The sequence below is a fragment of the Anser anser genome (assembly GCF_964211835.1).
Source record: "Anser anser genome assembly, chromosome: 9".
Lineage (NCBI taxonomy): Eukaryota > Metazoa > Chordata > Aves > Anseriformes > Anatidae > Anser > Anser anser.
In genome coordinates, this window is record NC_139729.1 from 5,542,034 (window position 1) to 5,560,508 (window position 18,475).

Consider the following 18,475-nt stretch of genomic DNA (forward strand, 5'->3'; position numbering starts at 1 on the left):
GCCATGTGGTTCTATGAGTACCCAGAAGAGTCATGTGGATGCAAGGCTTAAAACATACCACTAACTTCTGAAGAGAGACACAGAGGAGGGACACTGTAATCACTGATTGATACACTACAGTTTATAGTGACTTCTTTATGGGTTTAGGTCTAATAGTAAACAACTTTATTTTTTTAAATCTCTTACCTACCTTGATGTTAGACACTGCCAATAATATCTTTACCTCTTGCCTACAATGAGAATCACATTGCCAATTTTTATTTAAATTGAAAATTACCTTTTTTATTATTATTATTTTAAGCTCTCTTCACAAAGAGATGTTTTATTAATATTACTGCTCTTGGCCAGACTGCTGAAAATAAAGAATTATAGCAACACAGCTGATCAACTAGGGAAAAAGAGTACTAAAGGGAAATCCCCTTCTGTAATTTCCAGTTGTTTAGGGCAGAGCAAAGTGCAGGAGAAGGCACCAGTTCAAGGGAACAGGGCCAAACCAGGGGATTTAGTCATTGCATAATCCCCAGTGATGAGATGTACAATAAATCCCAAGCATAAAAGTTCCACACATTACTTGCTCAATACCTCTGGCATTACTGTGATGCAATACAGTGATTTCATTCACTTCAGCACTTGCATGACTGATTAACAAAAATCCCTCTCTGAAGGAGGAAATTAATTTTCAATAATTATATGTTGCACCTTGTGAGGAACAGATATAGAAATACTGTTGAAAGACATTTGTTAGATGCAATTACAGAGAAATTATATGCCTGGTGGGAGAAATGAACCTCTGACCTGAATCCACAGCCTGAACATCAAGTTGCCTTCCGGTATTAACAAATAAGTGATTGCACTTAAAAATATTTAACTCAAAGTAGAAAAGCATGTCATGCCTTGGCAATTATGAAAGGGAGAGAGTGTGACATTTTCCAGATTTTGTCAATTTGTAAACAGGAATAGAGACAGGCAAGAAAAAAAATCACAATATAATTAGAAGTGAAGTTTTAGGTGGGCTGAAGGTATTCATAAATTCCAGTGAAACACAATGATAGTTTTGTCTAAAAATTAGAAAATATTTTAGAAAATGTAAAGCATCTTTTCCTCAACTGTTCTGTGTTTTCTTCCTCAAGTCGACATTAAAAAAAAAAAGCAAAACAAACTAAAAAGAAAATATAAGGAAGAACCAAGTAATGTGAAATGGTAAAGTTTGAGGCTGACCTAGAACTCAATGACTGAAGGTTTTACTAAACCAGACTTGACATTTAGAGCACTTGATCACTCCGGGCTACTTAGTACATGTTTGACAACTGGGATTTTGTCATGTATTACTGGAAGACTAGCTTAAAACTATCCAGTAACACCTGCTTGTTTTGGATTGCTAAACAGGGGAAAAAAAAAGACAACCATGTTTGTGTTTAATAGATGTTAGTTAACATAATTTATTGATTGTAATATGAGCATTGGCAGAGTAGCCACGGACACTGGCCTTCTCAAGTGCTGCAGTCACTATAGCTTTACAGCAGTGCAGAGTTATGTTATGGGGGACTTTCCTAAGGGGAGGTTTAAACTGTAGTTGCCAAAACAGCTGGGTTGGACTTATCTGTCCAAGGGTCCTGCTCTTTTTCCAAGGAAACAACAGCTCTAGGTCCTTCTACCTTGACTCTTACAGATTCTGTTGCATAACACAACTGTCTTGCTTATCCTCATATACCCTTAAAACTCCTTTTCTGAACCTTAGCTATTCACAGAGAAAATCTTGGATCATGTAAAAAAAAATCATTATTTTTCAAAGGGACAAAAAATTTACACTTTGCTGGGAAAAAAAATGCCTCCCTAATGTGTTTCACTGCAAGTGTTTGGTGACTGTTATCCAAACCCTTCTGAACTGGCATGGAGTCAAAGTATTACAAGAATACAGGACACTTGTTTTAAAAGAACTCTTACTTTCAATCAAACGCTAGCAGCCTGATGCATATGTGGTTTATGTTAAGTATCTCTCAAATATCATTAGACATATAACATTAAACAAAGCATCAGCATCTGGCTAGTTATGTGCACTTGTCTAGACATAACAAATGTTCTTCCCACAGGACTTTACACTACTTGGGCAGTTGCAATGATTCAAACTCTCTCAGTGTCTGCAATGAGATGTACCTTGAGGGGAGGGGGAAGGAATAGATAAGAGTGGAGGTGAAATTTCTTACCCAAGTTGTGAAAATGCAAATTTTTACTCTGAAACAAGATGTCCATCCATGACGACAGGGTAAAAACTGCCACTAGTAGGAGGTTCATAGGATAAACACATCAAGTGTACAAACGAACACTCCCCAAAGAGATATTTCAACATGGAAAGTTACTTAGAAATCCTCTCAGGTTTTTCCTCCCATCTCTCTTTGGCAATCCACAGCAAGTCACCATTAGTCACTAGAAGTATTAACCAACTTAATTAAGATTGTTTGACCTATATTTCATTTCCTTTTTGTTACTTAACTGGAGATGAAGAAAGCGAGCAAAGACTAAAACAAGTTAAAAGTGCACTGAACCAAACTGTACAAAAAAATAGTGATGGCAAAGTTACGAGGTCCAGCCATTAAGCAGAAATCCTCCCGGGAGATTTTTTTTTTGGTGCTGGAATTTGCATATTGCACACATTCATGAATGACTGAAGTGTCCTCCAAATTCTAAAAGGTGAAGCTTAATAGGTACTATTATTCTCTCCCTGAACTCCTAAAAGTATGGTTTCTTCTTTATTACAACATTGAACAATTATTGAACTATTATCGAACTGAAGTAAAAATGAGGTTTTGCATTTCTATCAAAAATAAGTGAGAGTTAGCACAAGCCTCTATAGCCACAGACTACGTGCTTGATCAGCTTTTTGGACCCAAGTCATGCCATGGACCTTGGCTAGCTCATTGGTCATGTGGCGCTCACAGCTTCACAAGAGTGATCTGTGGTTGGCACTGATAGGAAAAATAGGCCATAACTATTAAAGCATTTAGTATTTTATGAAAATGATCTTCTCATTCTTAAGTGTAATGTAGTTCATATCAAGGAAGTACTGAGCAAAATTCTCTTATTAGCCACAGAAAGAGATGTTTCTCTCAACCACATTTTTTTTTTTTTCAGAAGCAAAGAACTCAAAGCCAACTTGTGAACCGCACTGACAATCTTAACATGATGGTGAAAGATAGCTTTGCAGTTACAACAAAAATTCAACCATCTTCTCTCACTGGGAGCATTTATCCTGTCTCATCCATGAATACCATTAAACCACTGTTTTTCCTAGAAACAGTGATGGCTTCAAGCCATTGGAAGAGCTGAAACATACTGTGTGTGGGGCAGAGGAAAAAGAGCACAGTACACCCAGCAACAGCCACCGCTGATATAAAAGGTCAGCTTCAGACATACAGTAACCACTATGTAAAATAAAGTCCTAGAGAATCCCAATGACAAAGAAGTAGTTCTCGTCCTCCACTGATCTGGAAGGAAAGTGTAAGGAAAACAAAAGGAACTACTTGAGCCATAACTCACACTTCTGTAAGCCTTTCTACCGTACCGTAACATTCATTGAAGACAAGAGGTAGTTTTTCTCCAAATTCCAGTAGGCTTTAGATCACACTAGATTTGGATTTTGGTTCTCTGTTTTAAGTGTTTCAAGATAGCATTTCGTTATTGGTACAACTGCAACAGAAATTAGTGTGCTGTTAGGGCTGTTAGTGCCTTATAGAAAGGTAGTGAACATAAATAAAAGTATTTTTTTTTTTCTCTCAAGCCTGGAATTTTTATCATCTATTAAACTTGCTTTTATTGTTCAAAAGTAGTTTTGAACCATAAAAAGTAAGGCTGAAAGTGTTAAAATTTAACTTTTCAACATTTTCAAGCCTATAAATCAGAAGGGGAAGATACCTCAAAGTTTACACAGAGCATCAGTCTGAACAATTGATTTTGCAGCACAACAGTCTCAGCAGATAGCTTCACAAGCTAGAACATTTTTCAGCTCTGTTCTGTGGCTCCTCTGGACTGTACTGCTTTTTACACCCCTCAGTTGAGAGCTGCACCAGAACACGTTTTGTGCCAGAAAACAAGCTGCTGTGCTGAGTAAACAAGAAAGTAAAAAGAGGATATTGACCAACTAACAAACCCAGTCCTCAGACAACGTGAGATGCTGTTACGGGGAAACCTCAAAGTCTGACAGGCTTTCTCAAAAGATGGGGAGCAAACCAGAGAACCACAGTGCAGGTCACCGCAATGTAAACAAGCATGCCATACATCCCTGTAAGGTCTCAGCAGTGATCCCACGATGACACCCACTGTTATTCGGGTGCTACTTTCCCAGCCTCTCATATATAGGGAGGTGTTAACCAGACACCTGCATTTAGTTCAACAGTGAAAATGCAACAAGAAAGAAAATATAACCAGTGACTTATTTTCCAGAAAGCTAAAGATATTAAAGTTAACTTTCCCTGGCCAATAACAATAAATTAACAGGATAAAGCCTCCTGACTCAGCACAGGATGTAAAAGGGAACTAAAGCATGGCTCTGTAAGCAGAGGTCAACCAACTCATCACAAAACCTCTACATGCTCCAGGCTACATTGGTAGCACGTTCTAGCAAGAGCTCCAGGCCTTCATTATGCAAACATCTCGGTGTGCAACCACTAAAATGGTACCTGTGAGAAGGAAAATGAACCTCCCAATGACCCAGAACAACGATGCTCTCTGTTCCAGATACTGCACCGCTACCACCAGCCACTACCGTGTGGTGTAAACAGACGTGCACTGCGGTGACATGTGAATACGAAGCGTGACTATTTCGGTGCCCTGTCTTTATTAAGCATTTAGAACAGATAAAAAAGGAAGGGCATTAGCCTCTTAAGTAGCAGTGCAGTGAAAAATAATGTCACATCATTCCTTTTAGTAAGGAATTGCTCTACATTTAGACCAAAGTACCTGAAATGTTGGCTTGATTGAACATATTTTCTAACTTACTCCTTGGGGCAAGTACTTTCTAACTAAATAAAAGTGTCACTCGGTACTTTCTAGCTGAATATTCTAAACTGGACTTTGCATAAGCATTTAAGTGTCTCAAATGAAAAGCATTCAAGACCAGCATGTGACCGTCTTCTCCACAGCAAGATGCTTCAGCAGCTCAGCTGAGAGGTGAGTCATGGAAACCCTCACCTGTGCACAGTGGGGCTCATACCCAGATCGTGAACAGCAGCTCATTCCCCAAACAGGTACTGAGCGTACAAGAACAGATGATCTGTGCGTTCATAAATTAAAAAGTGAACTTGCCCTGTAAATACTCCTGGGTCTGAGGAAACCAACAAAGAGACAGTTTAATATTCATAACTGACACCGTGGCCTTTCTGTGCATGGATGCTATTTGACCACCATAGATGGTATTTTCTTTTTTGAGAAAAATTTCTAGTATTGGCCACACTAAACTTTCTTTGCTATCACTCTTTAAAGGCAGCTCAATACACATTCTCCAAAAGGTATAAGCCTTCGGTTTGATTTGCAAACTATGTTCTTCTGTGCTAGGCAGGTGTCAAGAAACAGGTGTGATTTGGGAGCTGGAAGTTTGTGCCTAAGCCAGCATTCAACCAGAAAGTCAGGGAGACAGACCTAGCAGCCCCACCTTGAGAGATGTACCTCTCTCAGCCGAGGTGAGGCTCTCAAGCCTCGGTGCAGCCCTGTGAAGCACCAGAGATAGCAGTGCCAGGATCAAGCCCATAGAGCAGGAGAAAGCCCTGGAGAGAGAGTTTCGCAGCCCTGTTCACTTACTGCCTTTTCTTCCCCTTCCCTTCCCAGCATTTTCCCATCTCCTTGATGCATTACAGCTCACGTTGTATAAACTCTTAAGATATACTACTGCTACAAAACTCACTTTTTCTCTAGGCCTTCATGTCTTCCCTTTCCCAAAGAAAGGTAATTTGGATGCCAGCTATAAATATATCCCCCAGCCCACCTGCCTAAGCAGAACACTTGCTTCCAACCAGACTACGTTCAAACTCAGCATAAAGAGCACAGTCCCCTTCAAACCCAGTGATTAAGCTCTGCAGCAGGCAGCTTATAACATAGGGCCTAAATTGACCAAATGCTTATACAAGGCCATTGCATTTTAACTATCTTCCATTTGGCGTTCAGATATGAATCACTGAAGAAGGGTGACTTGTAGGTACAACGGACAGGGACTATGGAGTGCTTAAAAAAAAAAGCTAATAGAGGATGAAAGAGGATCTGAAAGCAAAAAAAAGCATTAACTGGAAGGCACTGAAATCATTCTCTCATTATTACACTACAGGAAAAACAGCTTTTTTGTTTGTTTGTTTCAAGAAATTTGAGTTAGATTCTTACCTCAGTTAAGTCAATACAGACCCAGAGTAACACTATGCACTTCAACAGTTTCTCTGCATTTTAGCAAGAGTCCCTGAGAACAATATCAAATGCAGCTATACAGTCTCAAATGAGCTGTCATTTCCTATTGCTATAGATTCAATTAACCGTGCAGAGAATTAGAGCAAGATAGCTCTGGAATAAGTGCCAGAGAGTGTCTGATGGCTGGGAAAGTGCCAAAAGGAATTATCACATCTTCACGCATTAGTTTCACATACGTTCGCTAAAGCTCATCCACAGCACACAGCAGTGTCCCAAGAGGAATTAGATGGATTTATGGTTCATGAATTTATGGTTGATAAAGGCAGTATGCAGGAATCACTTTGTTAACATCACTAATCCCAAAACTTTGAGTGTTGAGAAGGCAAATATGTTGCAAAAATGTGGCCAGGCTGAAACCACAGCTAAAGGCACACTACTGACCTATAGGAAAATTCTTGTATTTTTCTTATTCATGGATATTTCTCCCATTCTAAAGTGATCAAGGCATCTTAGCAGTAACTTTCCTATTGTACTGGCCACATTTCTAAGAAGTTATCGTATCCCTCATTCCAGACCTATATGTTGGAAGCAGGGGGGTGGGAACGAGATCTGAGTTCCTAGGTACATACTTTCTGTGCATATCTGTGCATTCTGAATTGCACTCTTCACTGTTTTGTATCCCACAGGAACTTCCACAGATGACTATAGGATCATCTCCATCTTCAGTAGGGCCTTGAGACTTTTTCCTATGCAAAAGATGTGAGAAGTCTGCTAATAACCAAGAGCAAAACAGAAGCAAAGCATTTTACTTTTTAAAGCTGACAATGTCATGAAACAAGGTATTTAGTAAGAAAACATTTAAGCCTTATAACACTGGCATTTGCTCTCCCTTGTTTATGTCATTACTCAGGCATAGGGTACTGTTACACCTTGATATGGAGCAGTTTCCCAAGCCATGTACCCTGCCAAATAGATCCAAAAATCTTTGGAACAGGATTAGCTCTATTGCTTTTGTGCCAGTCAAGCATCAAACCATGGTGTCAGTCTTGATTTACTGCTGCCTTTGGGCAAGAACAGGCCAGGATTGTCTGGCTGTTCCTTTAAGGGTGCTGAAAGTGTGCCAGCTGGAAATGCTTTCAAAGGAGGTGTCATCAGAACAAGTTGAAATACCAGAAGAACAGGAAAAGCACAAAAAATAAATACAGTCCAGTAGCTGCAATACAGAGAGGACAGCCAGAAGAGACTGGAGATACTAAAAGAGGACATTATCCATGGAAGCGGGAAAGGAGGAGCTCAAGCAGACAAGGTATGGTTACATACGAGCTTCGGAAATCCTGCAGCAACAGGGGAAAGACGGAGGAGAAAAGAGAGCAGTCCAGTGGGGAACTGGGGGCTAAGCGATGCTGTGCGGGAGAAGAGTGGGTGGCTCTGGCACTAAGTAAGAATTGATGGAGCATGCAGTGAAAACAAGAAAGAGATTTTTCCGCAGAGGGACACCAAGGCATCCCACCATCTCTCCAAAAGAGAAGAAAAACCTAGTTATAAAAGAAAAAAAATTGATCCTAAGGGGTGAATGAATGGGAAAAATTTGGCTGCCTTCCACTTCAGCACTGAGGTACAGATTTCACTGTCAAACGTTTGTGGCTATAAGTGCAGAAAGTGACAACGATAGTGGTGGCCAGCAGAGCTGAGCTAAGGCTGTAGCAGGGCCCTTTGATACAGCAGTGCTGGGGTGCAAGGTGAGCACGCACCCCACTGCAGTTAGGTTGTTGCCCACCTCCTGGCTCCCTAAGGGCAGAGCAGGCTGCCCTTGCACACCCTCACCCCACTGCACCTCTTGGCTCCTCAGCTGCTCAAATCAGGTGGGAAACTTCTCATCTAAAATATCTGCTAGTCTAGCACAGGTGCCTCCACTAGTAAATCTCCAGAGAAGAGCTGCATGTCTAACCCCAAGTAGCACATGTGTTGGGAATGGAAGAATGAACTTACCAGGGCACACCTGAAGTTTTTTTGTACACAGTTTGAAACAGATTACTGCAGCTGATGGCACAGCCCTGCTACCAAGGGCCAGTGCCAGAGGCGCACCACCCAGTGCTCTCTGAGCCCTTGGGCATGTAGTAGCCTCCAGCCTCCCTAGAAATCTGTCCATGTCCCACTTGCATCCCAAGACATGGGGTATTTTAAAAGGGTCCCTGAAACCTGCCACTTTCACTCCACAGAGCCTGCCCGCTGTAGAGCGAGCACAGCAAGACCCAAAAGAGACAGGAGCAGATGTAACCTGAGAATCTAATCTGGCAAGGGAAAAATGCAACCTGGTTAAATCATGGAGCTAATATGGACCTCTGATGGAGATTAGAGTGCTAGAGATGCCCTTCACCACCCTCTTCTTAGTGCCTGTCTCAGAGTCTTTCAGTAGCACATTAAGTGTTCATATGGCATTAGGGTGCTATAAGGCATTAATGATTATCATGTGAAAGGATAGTGAGAGGATATTTTGGTGACTAAGCAAGAAGGATCCTAGGCAGGGCCAAAACTAGTCCTTGCCAACTCTCTATTTGCAGCAGAAGCTATTGCAACAACAGGGAATGAAGGAGGGGCAGAAATGCCTTTCCTTGAGTGCTCTGAATGTGTCCCAGTCACATTTTTCCTTTGCTGAGGTCATCTTGCCCTCTAGTGGTTCACGCTGCAGAGTTGACATACAGCTAAATTAATTTCTGCTGTAAATCCTGTAATGTCAGTAGTTTCAGAAGTTATAGCATAAAATGAAATAATTCAAGTTCCTTTTGATCCAAACCTTTTCTTTGTGTATCATTAGCAAAATGTGTTCATGGTATGAACTTCTAAAAGATGCAGAACACTTGCTACCTCATACTTTATATATCACACCCCAGGTAACTTTGCACCCTAACAAGAGGAGCTTCCACCCAACCAATCAGGAATGGTGCAGTCAACAGCTGCATGAACGTTTATTTTGGGGTAGATCTTAACTCATCTTTAAAAGAGTTGAGGAAAAACACTGCCCCCAAAAATACTATTTTAAAATTAGAACAATATTTTGCCTGAAAAGAGTTCCCAGGAAGTAGATAGACATCTGCAGAGCAACAGCAACACCAGCTGGCAACAGGAACAGTCCAGAGGGCTCCAGAAGATAAACCCTGCAAGTTTAGATTCCTGATATTGCCTACACCAACATGACTATGGAGTATAACCTACAGTTTCCTCTGCATTCCCCCCATTATATCCATTTTGATTTCTCTTGGGCTCTTTCCAGAAGAGTTGCACCAAGATTTAATTTATTCCATAAGTCCCAGCTAGAGAAAAGAGCCCAAGTATCTGCTTCATTTCATTTTAATGTGAACTATTACTTTTTGTAACCACAGATGTTTTTTATAGACTGAATATAGAAGGCATACATCCAAACTGGACTTCTGATGAATCTGCAGCAATAAATTCAGCTGAGGATCTGGCTTGATATCCTTTCTGTATCTATTAGTGACTCTCATTCACTAGGCTCTAGCTCTCCATGACAGAAAAGCCACACACATCTAGGAGGCCAAGGAGAAACACAGTGATTGTGAACTAGATGCTTGTTAATCAACATGGTGCTTGGGGGGCATCTCAGTGCTCAGCAATGTCCAGGAAAAAAAAAGCCTTCCTAGATGAAGGAAGGCTTCCCCAGTGGTTAGCTTGGTCAGTGCAGAATGAATGACGGTGTAATTTGTCTCCCATTCAAAGATCTTCCAAATCATTCTTTATAGCCTGTCTACACGGAGATAAACAGCAGATTATGTACAGAAAGCTTTTCACTTAAAGTGAAGAAAAATGCTTTCCAGTTGCCAACCTCTAAAGAACACTCCTTAACATTAGAAACCACAAAACAGAAGTTACCACAAAACAGAAGTTACAACTACAAAATATCTTTGTGCTTGCATGGGCAGTATCATCTTTCTAACAGAATTCCTCCCCAGCTTTGCTACACGAATTATGGGCTGCTGGAAGCAAGAAGAAATTAACACTTGGACTTTCCCCACCCTGGTCCTCTGCCTCTATGGATTCTTCTACATGATGAAGCCATCAGAACCTTTTCTAACCCCTTATCTAACAGGACCAGATAAAAATCTGACAATAGATGAGGTATGGTTTTATTCTACTATTTTTTTTTTTTACATGGAGCACCAAAAATCAAAAGTAAAATTTTAAACAAAGCCTTTAAAGAAAGACAAAGGTGAGAAAAAAAAGCAAAACTGTAACCAGCTTGGGAAGGTTACAATTTGCTCCAGGTGGCATAAGTAAAAGACTCAAAATATATAACAGGGTTTCTAAAATTTAAAATTCAGTAGCATGTTCAACACACTCATGGTGCTTCAGACCAGCATGGTTGTGTATATTATGAATTCTTCTTCCCTTCTGTAAAGCCATTTAAAATAAATGAGCTTATTTTCCCAAAGAGGAATTACACAGATTTCTTCTCTTGTAGGTTACCAACCAGATTTTCCCCGTTTGGACATACTCCTACCTCGCACTCCTGCTCCCAGTCTTCCTGATTACAGACTACGTGCGCTACAAGCCCGTCCTCCTCCTCCAGGGCATCAGCTACATCGTCACGTGGCTCTTGCTCCTCTTTGCTCACGGCGTGGTGGCCATGCAGGTGATGGAATTCTTCTACGGGATGGTGACAGCCACCGAGGTTGCCTATTACGCCTACATCTACAGCGTCGTCAGCGCCGATCGCTATCAGAGAGTGACGAGCTATTGCAGGAGTATCACCCTTGTTGCGGCCACAGTTGCTGCAGTGCTGGGACAGCTGCTGGTTTCCTTGGCAGACGTATCCTACTTTCATCTCAACGCCATTACCCTCGCTTCTGTGTCCCTGGCATTCCTGTGTTCCTTTCTCCTCCCAATGCCCCAAAAGAGCATGTTCTTCCATAAAAAAGGTGTCTCTGAAACCCTCCCACAACCACAAAAAGCTGTGGCTACACTCGGTTCCAACGGGCCATCGAGCTGCCAACAACAGGACAAGGACTGCGCAGCTGCTGACACGCGACCAGCACCACAACAGCACGCTGAACAGCCCAAGCCCCAAAACCACATGCTCAGAGTACTGGTGCAGCTGAGCAGGGACTTGAGGGATTGCTACAGCTCTAGGAAGCTGCTTTACTGGTCCCTGTGGTGGGCTTTGGCTACAGCAGGCTTCAATCAGATTGTGAATTACATCCAAGTGCTGTGGGATTTCAGAGCCCCCTCTCACAGCTCTGCAGTGTACAACGGAGCTGTTGAAGCAATAGCAACTTTCCTGAGTAAGTTCATGTTTAAGCATCAGTCACAAAGGTAGCCTCCAAAGTTTTACTTTAGAACAGTTTTGCAGTTCCTTTCCATTGCAGATACTCCAAGGAAACAGTATATGTATTGTGCATTCGAGATCCAGTTCTTTGATGTACAAAAACAGTTCAAACATGAGCTATGCTATTTTTCTGTATGACTAGGGCACCAAACTTTATCCTGCCAGCATGCAGAAGCGTACACGTCACACAGACCTTCCATCCAGCTGCTTGATCCATTCGGAGGCACCCATGTTTCTTTTACAAGGTTTTGCATTTTTTATCTTGCCTCCCATCCCCCCAGCAAGCATCACAACAGTTCCCATAGCAATAGTATCAGCTTACAAAGATAAGTTTTTCCATAAATATTTTATACAAGAACTTAAACCTCTCATTAAGATATTTCTCTATTAAAATGCTCTTGCAGAGCAGGAAACAAAGAATTTCAGCAATTCCAAGATACAGGGATTTACAGGAAAAAATGCTTACTGAATTCGTGATGTTACTGAGGTTAACCATACTCTTTTGCAGTGGGAGCAGATGCCTGCTTCATATAAGCAAAGATATCCAAAGGCAAATTGAGTGTACCACCCTTACTTGGCAGTGGTTCCACACTCTCACTGTGCTGCTGTGGAGGACTTGCACAAGACATTGGGGCGTGATCCACCAGGGAAAATAAGTATGTCTATGTTGCATCTGGCCATTCAAGTTACCATTCCTGTCGATAAGGAGAAACAGATACTTTTAAGTATCTGTTAAAAGTTACTCTGGTCTGGAGGGAGACAGCTAATACAGACCAAGTGACTGATGGATTAGAAGGAACTCCTAAAGTGCCTATTCCATGATGAATTCCTCTTTCTCCTGGAATCACCTAGTTCTCAGTGTAGAGGTTTTCAAATTGCACAAGACACCTAAGATGGATACTCTGACCGCTTACTTTCAAAACAGATGTCTTTGTAGCAGACCCACCAAAAGAAAAAACACTGCTTATCCTTTCGTTTTCTTGAGTACATTCACTTGATACTTGACAGAAGTCATCCCTCCCCTCCTGCCTTTTTTTTTTTTTGGCAGCTTAGTCCCTTTACAAGCTGCACAGAGCTAGCTAATCCATTAACCTAAAAGGTAACTGGCTTACTATACAACCAAGCTAGTAAGCAACAAAAGCTGGAAGAATTTGGAAGAATTGTTCCTTTTGAGCTTGCTGGGTACTACACTGATAAACAACGAATCTTTTCACAAGACAGTTTATCCAAGAAGTGGAGTAAAATACTATGAAAAGAATTGCAGATAATTTATGCTGTTGTCTAAAAATGACCATCCATCTGCACAGTTTCTGAACTAGTCTGCTTCATTATTCAGCGTTGCCTTTTGGTATGTGAGGGTGGCACTTGGTGATGCAGGCTATAGAACACATGCAACATTTACTTTTTTTCCTCCCTCTCTAGGCTCGGTAACATCTTTCATGGTGGCATATGTGAAAGTGAACTGGGACCTTTTTGGAGAACTGGCATTAGGGATCTTCTCCACAATAGACGCTGGTTCCCTCTTCCTCATGCACTTTACTACCAACATCTGGTCATGTTATGCTGGCTACCTCATTTTCAAGGCAAGCTATATGCTTCTTATAACAATAGCAACGTAAGTATAAACCCTTACAGTGCTACCATTATGTGCGTAATATTAACCCTACTTTAAGCATACTTAGGGCATTCCTCTTTTTACTCAAGAGATAGCAGATCTAACACTAGACATAACTGTTTAGGTAAAGATGAGGACACTTAAATGCCCACTTACGTTGTTTTCATCCTTCTAAACAGCCATAAGTTATCAGAAGAACACTGAACAATTGCCTATGCAGAAGCTAAACGTATAAAGTATCCTTACTATTACAGGAAATGTTAATAGCAAAACATTTAAGTTACTTTCCTCTTGCACAAGCACTGGCATAGGAGATGTGGGGACAACACAACCATCTTTAAAAAGCAGATCAAGAACCATCTTTTAATATCTCCTTATATCTCGACCACCTTGTTGATAGCTTGCAAAATATGAGCTATGTGAAAGCAGGAAAAGATTTGCCACGAGCATTCCCCAGCACAACTTTATACATATATCTTTAATGACATTATGGTGTAAACAAAATATAATAGCATAGCACATTTAAATGCAAATGACCCTCTTACGAGATCAAGCTATTTTGTTGTCAGATATAGAAAAAATATAAACACATTTTCCCACTTATTGTATTGATCAGAATGCCTTCGGACTAGCTCAAAATTTTACTATACTATTTCATTAACAAAAATATCAGATGCATTTTTGTGTCAAAAGCAAGATAATTTAAAAAAATCAGATAATTAATTAAAAAACTCAGATAATTTAAAAACTGCTATAACTGCAGTGCATGACAAGATGATACCCATCTTGAACGAAGTCAGTTGAATCCCCTGTTTATATTTTGGTGGATTTTCAGTGCATTATAGTGGATAACACCTGAACTACTTCAATATATTCAATAGAAAAAGAATAAAAGCTTGCACAAATGAGCCCTGCTGAAAGTCAGCGCAAAGCATACTGAAGGAAGAGCAGATAGATTTGTTCAAATAGAAACTTGGGAGGTAAATATCGCTAGGATAGATGTTCCAATTATTGTCAAAAATGATATTGCAAGGAAAAAAAATCTGTGCGCTCTTGACAAGAATAAACTTCATTCTACCTCCACTAAGCCACAGAGCAAAAAGTGATTCACTTCATAAAAATTTTGATTATAGAATCATAGAATATCCCGAGTTGGAAGGGACCCATAAGGATCATCAAGTCCAGTTCCTGGGATTAGAACATACCCATGGTGACCACTTAAGTCCAACCTCCCAGCCAGGGCAGATCTCCTGCCGATGCCAGATCAGGTCATGGTTTTGTCCGTCCAAGCCTTCAAAGCCTCCAGCCATGGAAACTTTACAACCTGTCTGGGAAACCTAACCTAGTGCTTTATTTCCCTATGAGGTATTCCGTCCCCCCCCCCCTTATATCCAACTTCAACTCTTCAAGACAGTTATGGCACTGCTAAGAGTTGGACACAAGACCACCAAATGAAGCAATGTTTGAGCACTCAGAAAAAGCCCTATTGATATTGCTAAGCTTTCTGAGGCCCAAGAGGGGAACCACAGGCCATCTGCCTGAGGCTGGCACAGTCGGAAGGTAGAAGAGAAGATCCGATCTTCTGATCACATGATGTGGTTTCAAAAAGCAACACAGACAAGTACAAAGTCATTGAAATGCACTCCAATAGTCAGGACACTGCTGGGAGCAATCAAACAGATGAAGCACCATTTAGCCCACCCTTGGGGTATCACCTCTATGATGCATTTCTCTATCAACCGCATGGAGAGTAATAGCTTTCCACCCAGTGTGAAGTACCTGACAGCCAGTCTCACCTTAGGTTCCAGATCGCCATAAATCTGAGCATGGAGCGCTACGCTTTGATGTTTGGATTGAACAACTTCATCGCACTGGTGATTCAGACAATCCTTACAATAGTCGTAGTGGATTCAAAAGGCCTGGGACTGGACATAGTGACTCAGGTATGTACTGTTAATTTGCTTCCATTTCACTGATTAGCTGATTCATTTTCAAAAGTTTACCAAGAAAAATCACTTCTAATTGCAGCCCAGGAGCAAATCTGGTCTGTATCTCAAGGTGAGTAATAAAATCTTTCTGCCCATGGTTTGGTCATATAATGTAGCGTGGGATATCCTATCTCACATCAGTGCCAATAGCTTCAGTCAAGGCAATTCCACTCATGTTGAAGTCAACTGAAATTTACTGACTTCTGCAATTTCTCAGACAGTGTCTGAGAAGTTGGGACAGCTTCCTACTCCCATGGACGTGAAGAAAACTAAAGCTATTCAGATATTCTGCATGGAGACAGCAAAAGATATTTTGAAAGATTAAACATTAAATCTTTAAGATTAAGAACATGTACAGACATCATAAATAGGCTTGCCACTGTTGTCGGAAAGACTGATATGAATTCATGTCGTATTTACTGAAGCCAGTTTGGTAACACCAGTGAAATGTGCAAGTAAGAGCGAAAAAAAAAGGACTCACTCACTCTTCGCTTGCATTATTCATGACCATGTGAGTAATGGGCATGCTGGTAGTGAAGCTACTTCTACATTTTGCAATAGAAAAAAAATCCTGTTCCCATCCCTTCCCCCTCTGATGGTTATTAGGAAGCACAAGGAGTAGAAACATGGCAGTTCTTCATACCTCAAAGACCTGCTGTTTGCTGGAAAAGAGGAGATTTTGCTTAAGCACAAAGCAAGAACTTGAGCAGAGAAATTGTGCCAGGACATAAGTAAACAAAACAGTGTCTGTCTCCAGGAGAAACAGTGTTTCCCTACCCTGTGTTTTTCATTATTTTTTTGTTTCCTTTTTCTCTCACCTCATCTCCAGTTTTTAATTTATGGGAGCTACTTTGCAGTCATAGCTGGGATTTTCTTGATCAGAAGCATTTGCATGCTTCTCTCAAGCAAATGCAGAAGGAAAATAGCAAGATCATGGAAAGAGCCTCTGAACCTTGCTGAACATGAACCAAAAGAGCAGACTGTGACCAGCTATACGACCCGGCTGTAGGAGTCAAGCAAAGGCTCACGTGGCCTGGCCCTCATGGGAGAAGAGCTCCTAGTGCAGCATACAGGGAACAGCAATGCAAGAGGAACATACAACACAATCCTGAAAAGCTATGCTGAATCATTACAGCACTTCCTTACAACATATGCCAGCTAAGAAAGATCATCAGAACGGCACCAAGCCAAGAATAAATGATAAGTTGCTTTAGATTCTTGTTTATTTGCCTTTAAACAGCTTAACAGCAATACTTTATAATCAAAAAAGCACAGCAACCACCTTGGCATCCCACTGTGCACAACAAAGATTCAAGTTCATTGCCTTGCTTGGTCTGGCTCTTGCAACCAGTATCGCTAAGCTGCTTCCACGCACACTTGCTCATACATGCGGGCCAAGGGGCTACTGCCCGCTTTGTGCAAACCTTGCTCTGAACAGAGGAAGAAGGTATTGCATTTGCATCGTGATATTCCTTCCTGCCTAAATACAGGTGATTCGGAGGTTGAAAGCCCACCTCAGAAGCACACCTTTTGCACACAACAGCGCAAAGGCAGGGCTTGCACAACCTGTCTGAGAAGAAGGTTCATTCAACCACTGCTAGGCCACAGTTGTTGTTTGGCCCGTGTTTGAAAACTGCAACCTAAACACTGCACTGAACCCATAGCAATCTCAGCTCAGAAGGGTAAACATTTCAGAGTCAAAACAAAAATGAACCTTCCCCACTCGTTTCTTTGTGCTTCCAGTAAAATTAATATTTTAAGACTGAATGTCTTCCTGTTTCAACAGGGAGAAAAAAAATACAAAAAGAGGTTGAGTAGTACAGACTAAGTCCAGAAAAAGTATGTTGTTGAGGAATTTGACTGACTCTGCATAGGAATCCAGATTAACAGGAAGGTTTAAAACTGAAATGAGAAAAAAAAACAACTAGTACCATGCAATTTTGCTCACCAGATGAGGAGGTTCACTGATCTTGGCCAAGGATTTGTCAGGGTCAGCATCTCAGAATTTATCAAGAGACTTTAAGTCCTACAACTAATTTAGTTTAGCATAAAGGACAGTCAGTCCAGGAAGACAAAAGAGATAAGTGAGCTTGCATAGTGAATGCTTAGTTTAATATAAAAATATACCCATATGTTAAAGTTATTTCTGTACTGCAGCTTGCTTCAAGCTTGCAATACCTACATCTCACTAATAAAAATAGAAAATACTTTGCATTTGCAGAATAAATATGTTTCCTGTGGAGAAAAGTTATCATCTGTACAAACATTTGTGCTTTTCATGCATTTGTCATGTACTGGAACTAGGCAAACTATCTAGAGGCAAGATTAAGCAGGAGAGAAGTAATTTGCTTTAGGTCACAAGAATCAGTAGGACTTGCCCAAATGAACCCAGCTCGTTTTCTAGTCATTTTATTTAGTATTGTGCACTGCATGGACATCCTCAGTTGTAAATTGTCTTTAAGCAGAACAGTTTAACCAATGCAGATGCAAAAGCAGGAGATGTACTTAGCCTCCACTAAGCACTATCTTTTATTACCACAGAACTACCTACATAATATTCCTGCCTGTGGGACATAAGTCCAATAGAGCATGGACTACTTAGTATTACCTCATGAATAGAAAACCTCTTTCCTCTTTTAAGGCTTTTACTTACAAATACAGATGCAAGTTCTGGACTGGCAGCTAACTAGAATTTGTGCTTAAATGAAAAAAACTTAGTATTTAAAACTGATAGAAAAAACAGTAAAAGTTCTGAACTGGTCAAATCTTACTGTCTTCTCTGTATTGCCTCTGAAGAGCAAAAGAACCAAGCAGACAATATATTCAGTTTTCAGCTATAGAGAACACTGTCTTCAGAAAAGTCTTTAAACATACATATGATTTATATTTGGATACCTGTTCTCTCTCTACAAAAAATTGTGGGGTTGGGAGTTTGGAGGAGCATTTGGGAGGGGAGGAGGGATAGGGAAGCTCTGAGGAGTGTCAGGAAGGACATGACACAATGAAATTACAAACAACAGCAAAAGAAAGGTAAAGCCTCATGTTACCTTGGGTTTTCAGCTGCAAATCAACGTTAACCCAGCAATCAGATTTCATCCAAAATAGTGATATGCACATCCACCTGTGCATTCACATACAATGCACACA

At 40.8% G+C, this 18,475-nt stretch overlaps 1 protein-coding gene across 4 annotated transcripts; it reads left to right on the forward strand.

Moving 5' to 3' along the window:
* Positions 1 to 7,515: 7,515 nt before the first annotated feature.
* LOC310904538 (thiamine transporter 2-like) lies at positions 7,516 to 18,095 on the forward strand. Of its 4 annotated transcripts, none has more exons than XM_083849432.1 (6): positions 7,516 to 7,690; positions 10,353 to 10,518; positions 10,862 to 11,681; positions 13,148 to 13,340; positions 15,142 to 15,283; positions 16,158 to 18,095. In XM_083849432.1, the coding sequence occupies exons 1-6, from the start codon at positions 7,656 to 7,658 to the stop codon at positions 16,335 to 16,337; spliced, it is 1,536 nt and encodes a 511-aa protein (XP_083705558.1). In that variant the 5' UTR covers positions 7,516 to 7,655; the 3' UTR covers positions 16,338 to 18,095. The 4 variants fall into 4 exon arrangements, with proteins under 4 accessions (XP_083705558.1, XP_083705559.1, XP_083705556.1 ...); XM_083849433.1 differs by lacking the exon at positions 16,158 to 18,095 and adding an exon at positions 15,369 to 16,144 and having other exon boundaries at positions 7,549 to 7,690; positions 9,765 to 10,518; XM_083849430.1 differs by having other exon boundaries at positions 7,550 to 7,690; positions 9,765 to 10,518; positions 16,158 to 18,093.
* The last annotated feature ends 380 nt before the right edge of the window (positions 18,096 to 18,475 follow it).

Excerpts from the sequence above, each read along its gene's own strand:
- LOC310904538 (XM_083849430.1), top strand. The coding sequence starts at position 10,315 with ATGGGCAGTATCATCTTTCTAACAGAATTCCTCCCCAGCTTTGCTACA. Across the intron at positions 11,682-13,147 it reads AGCAATAGCAACTTTCCTGA|GCTCGGTAACATCTTTCATG; the intron begins GTAAGTTCATGT and ends CTCCCTCTCTAG. Across the intron at positions 13,341-15,141 it reads CTTCTTATAACAATAGCAAC|GTTCCAGATCGCCATAAATC; the intron begins GTAAGTATAAAC and ends GTCTCACCTTAG.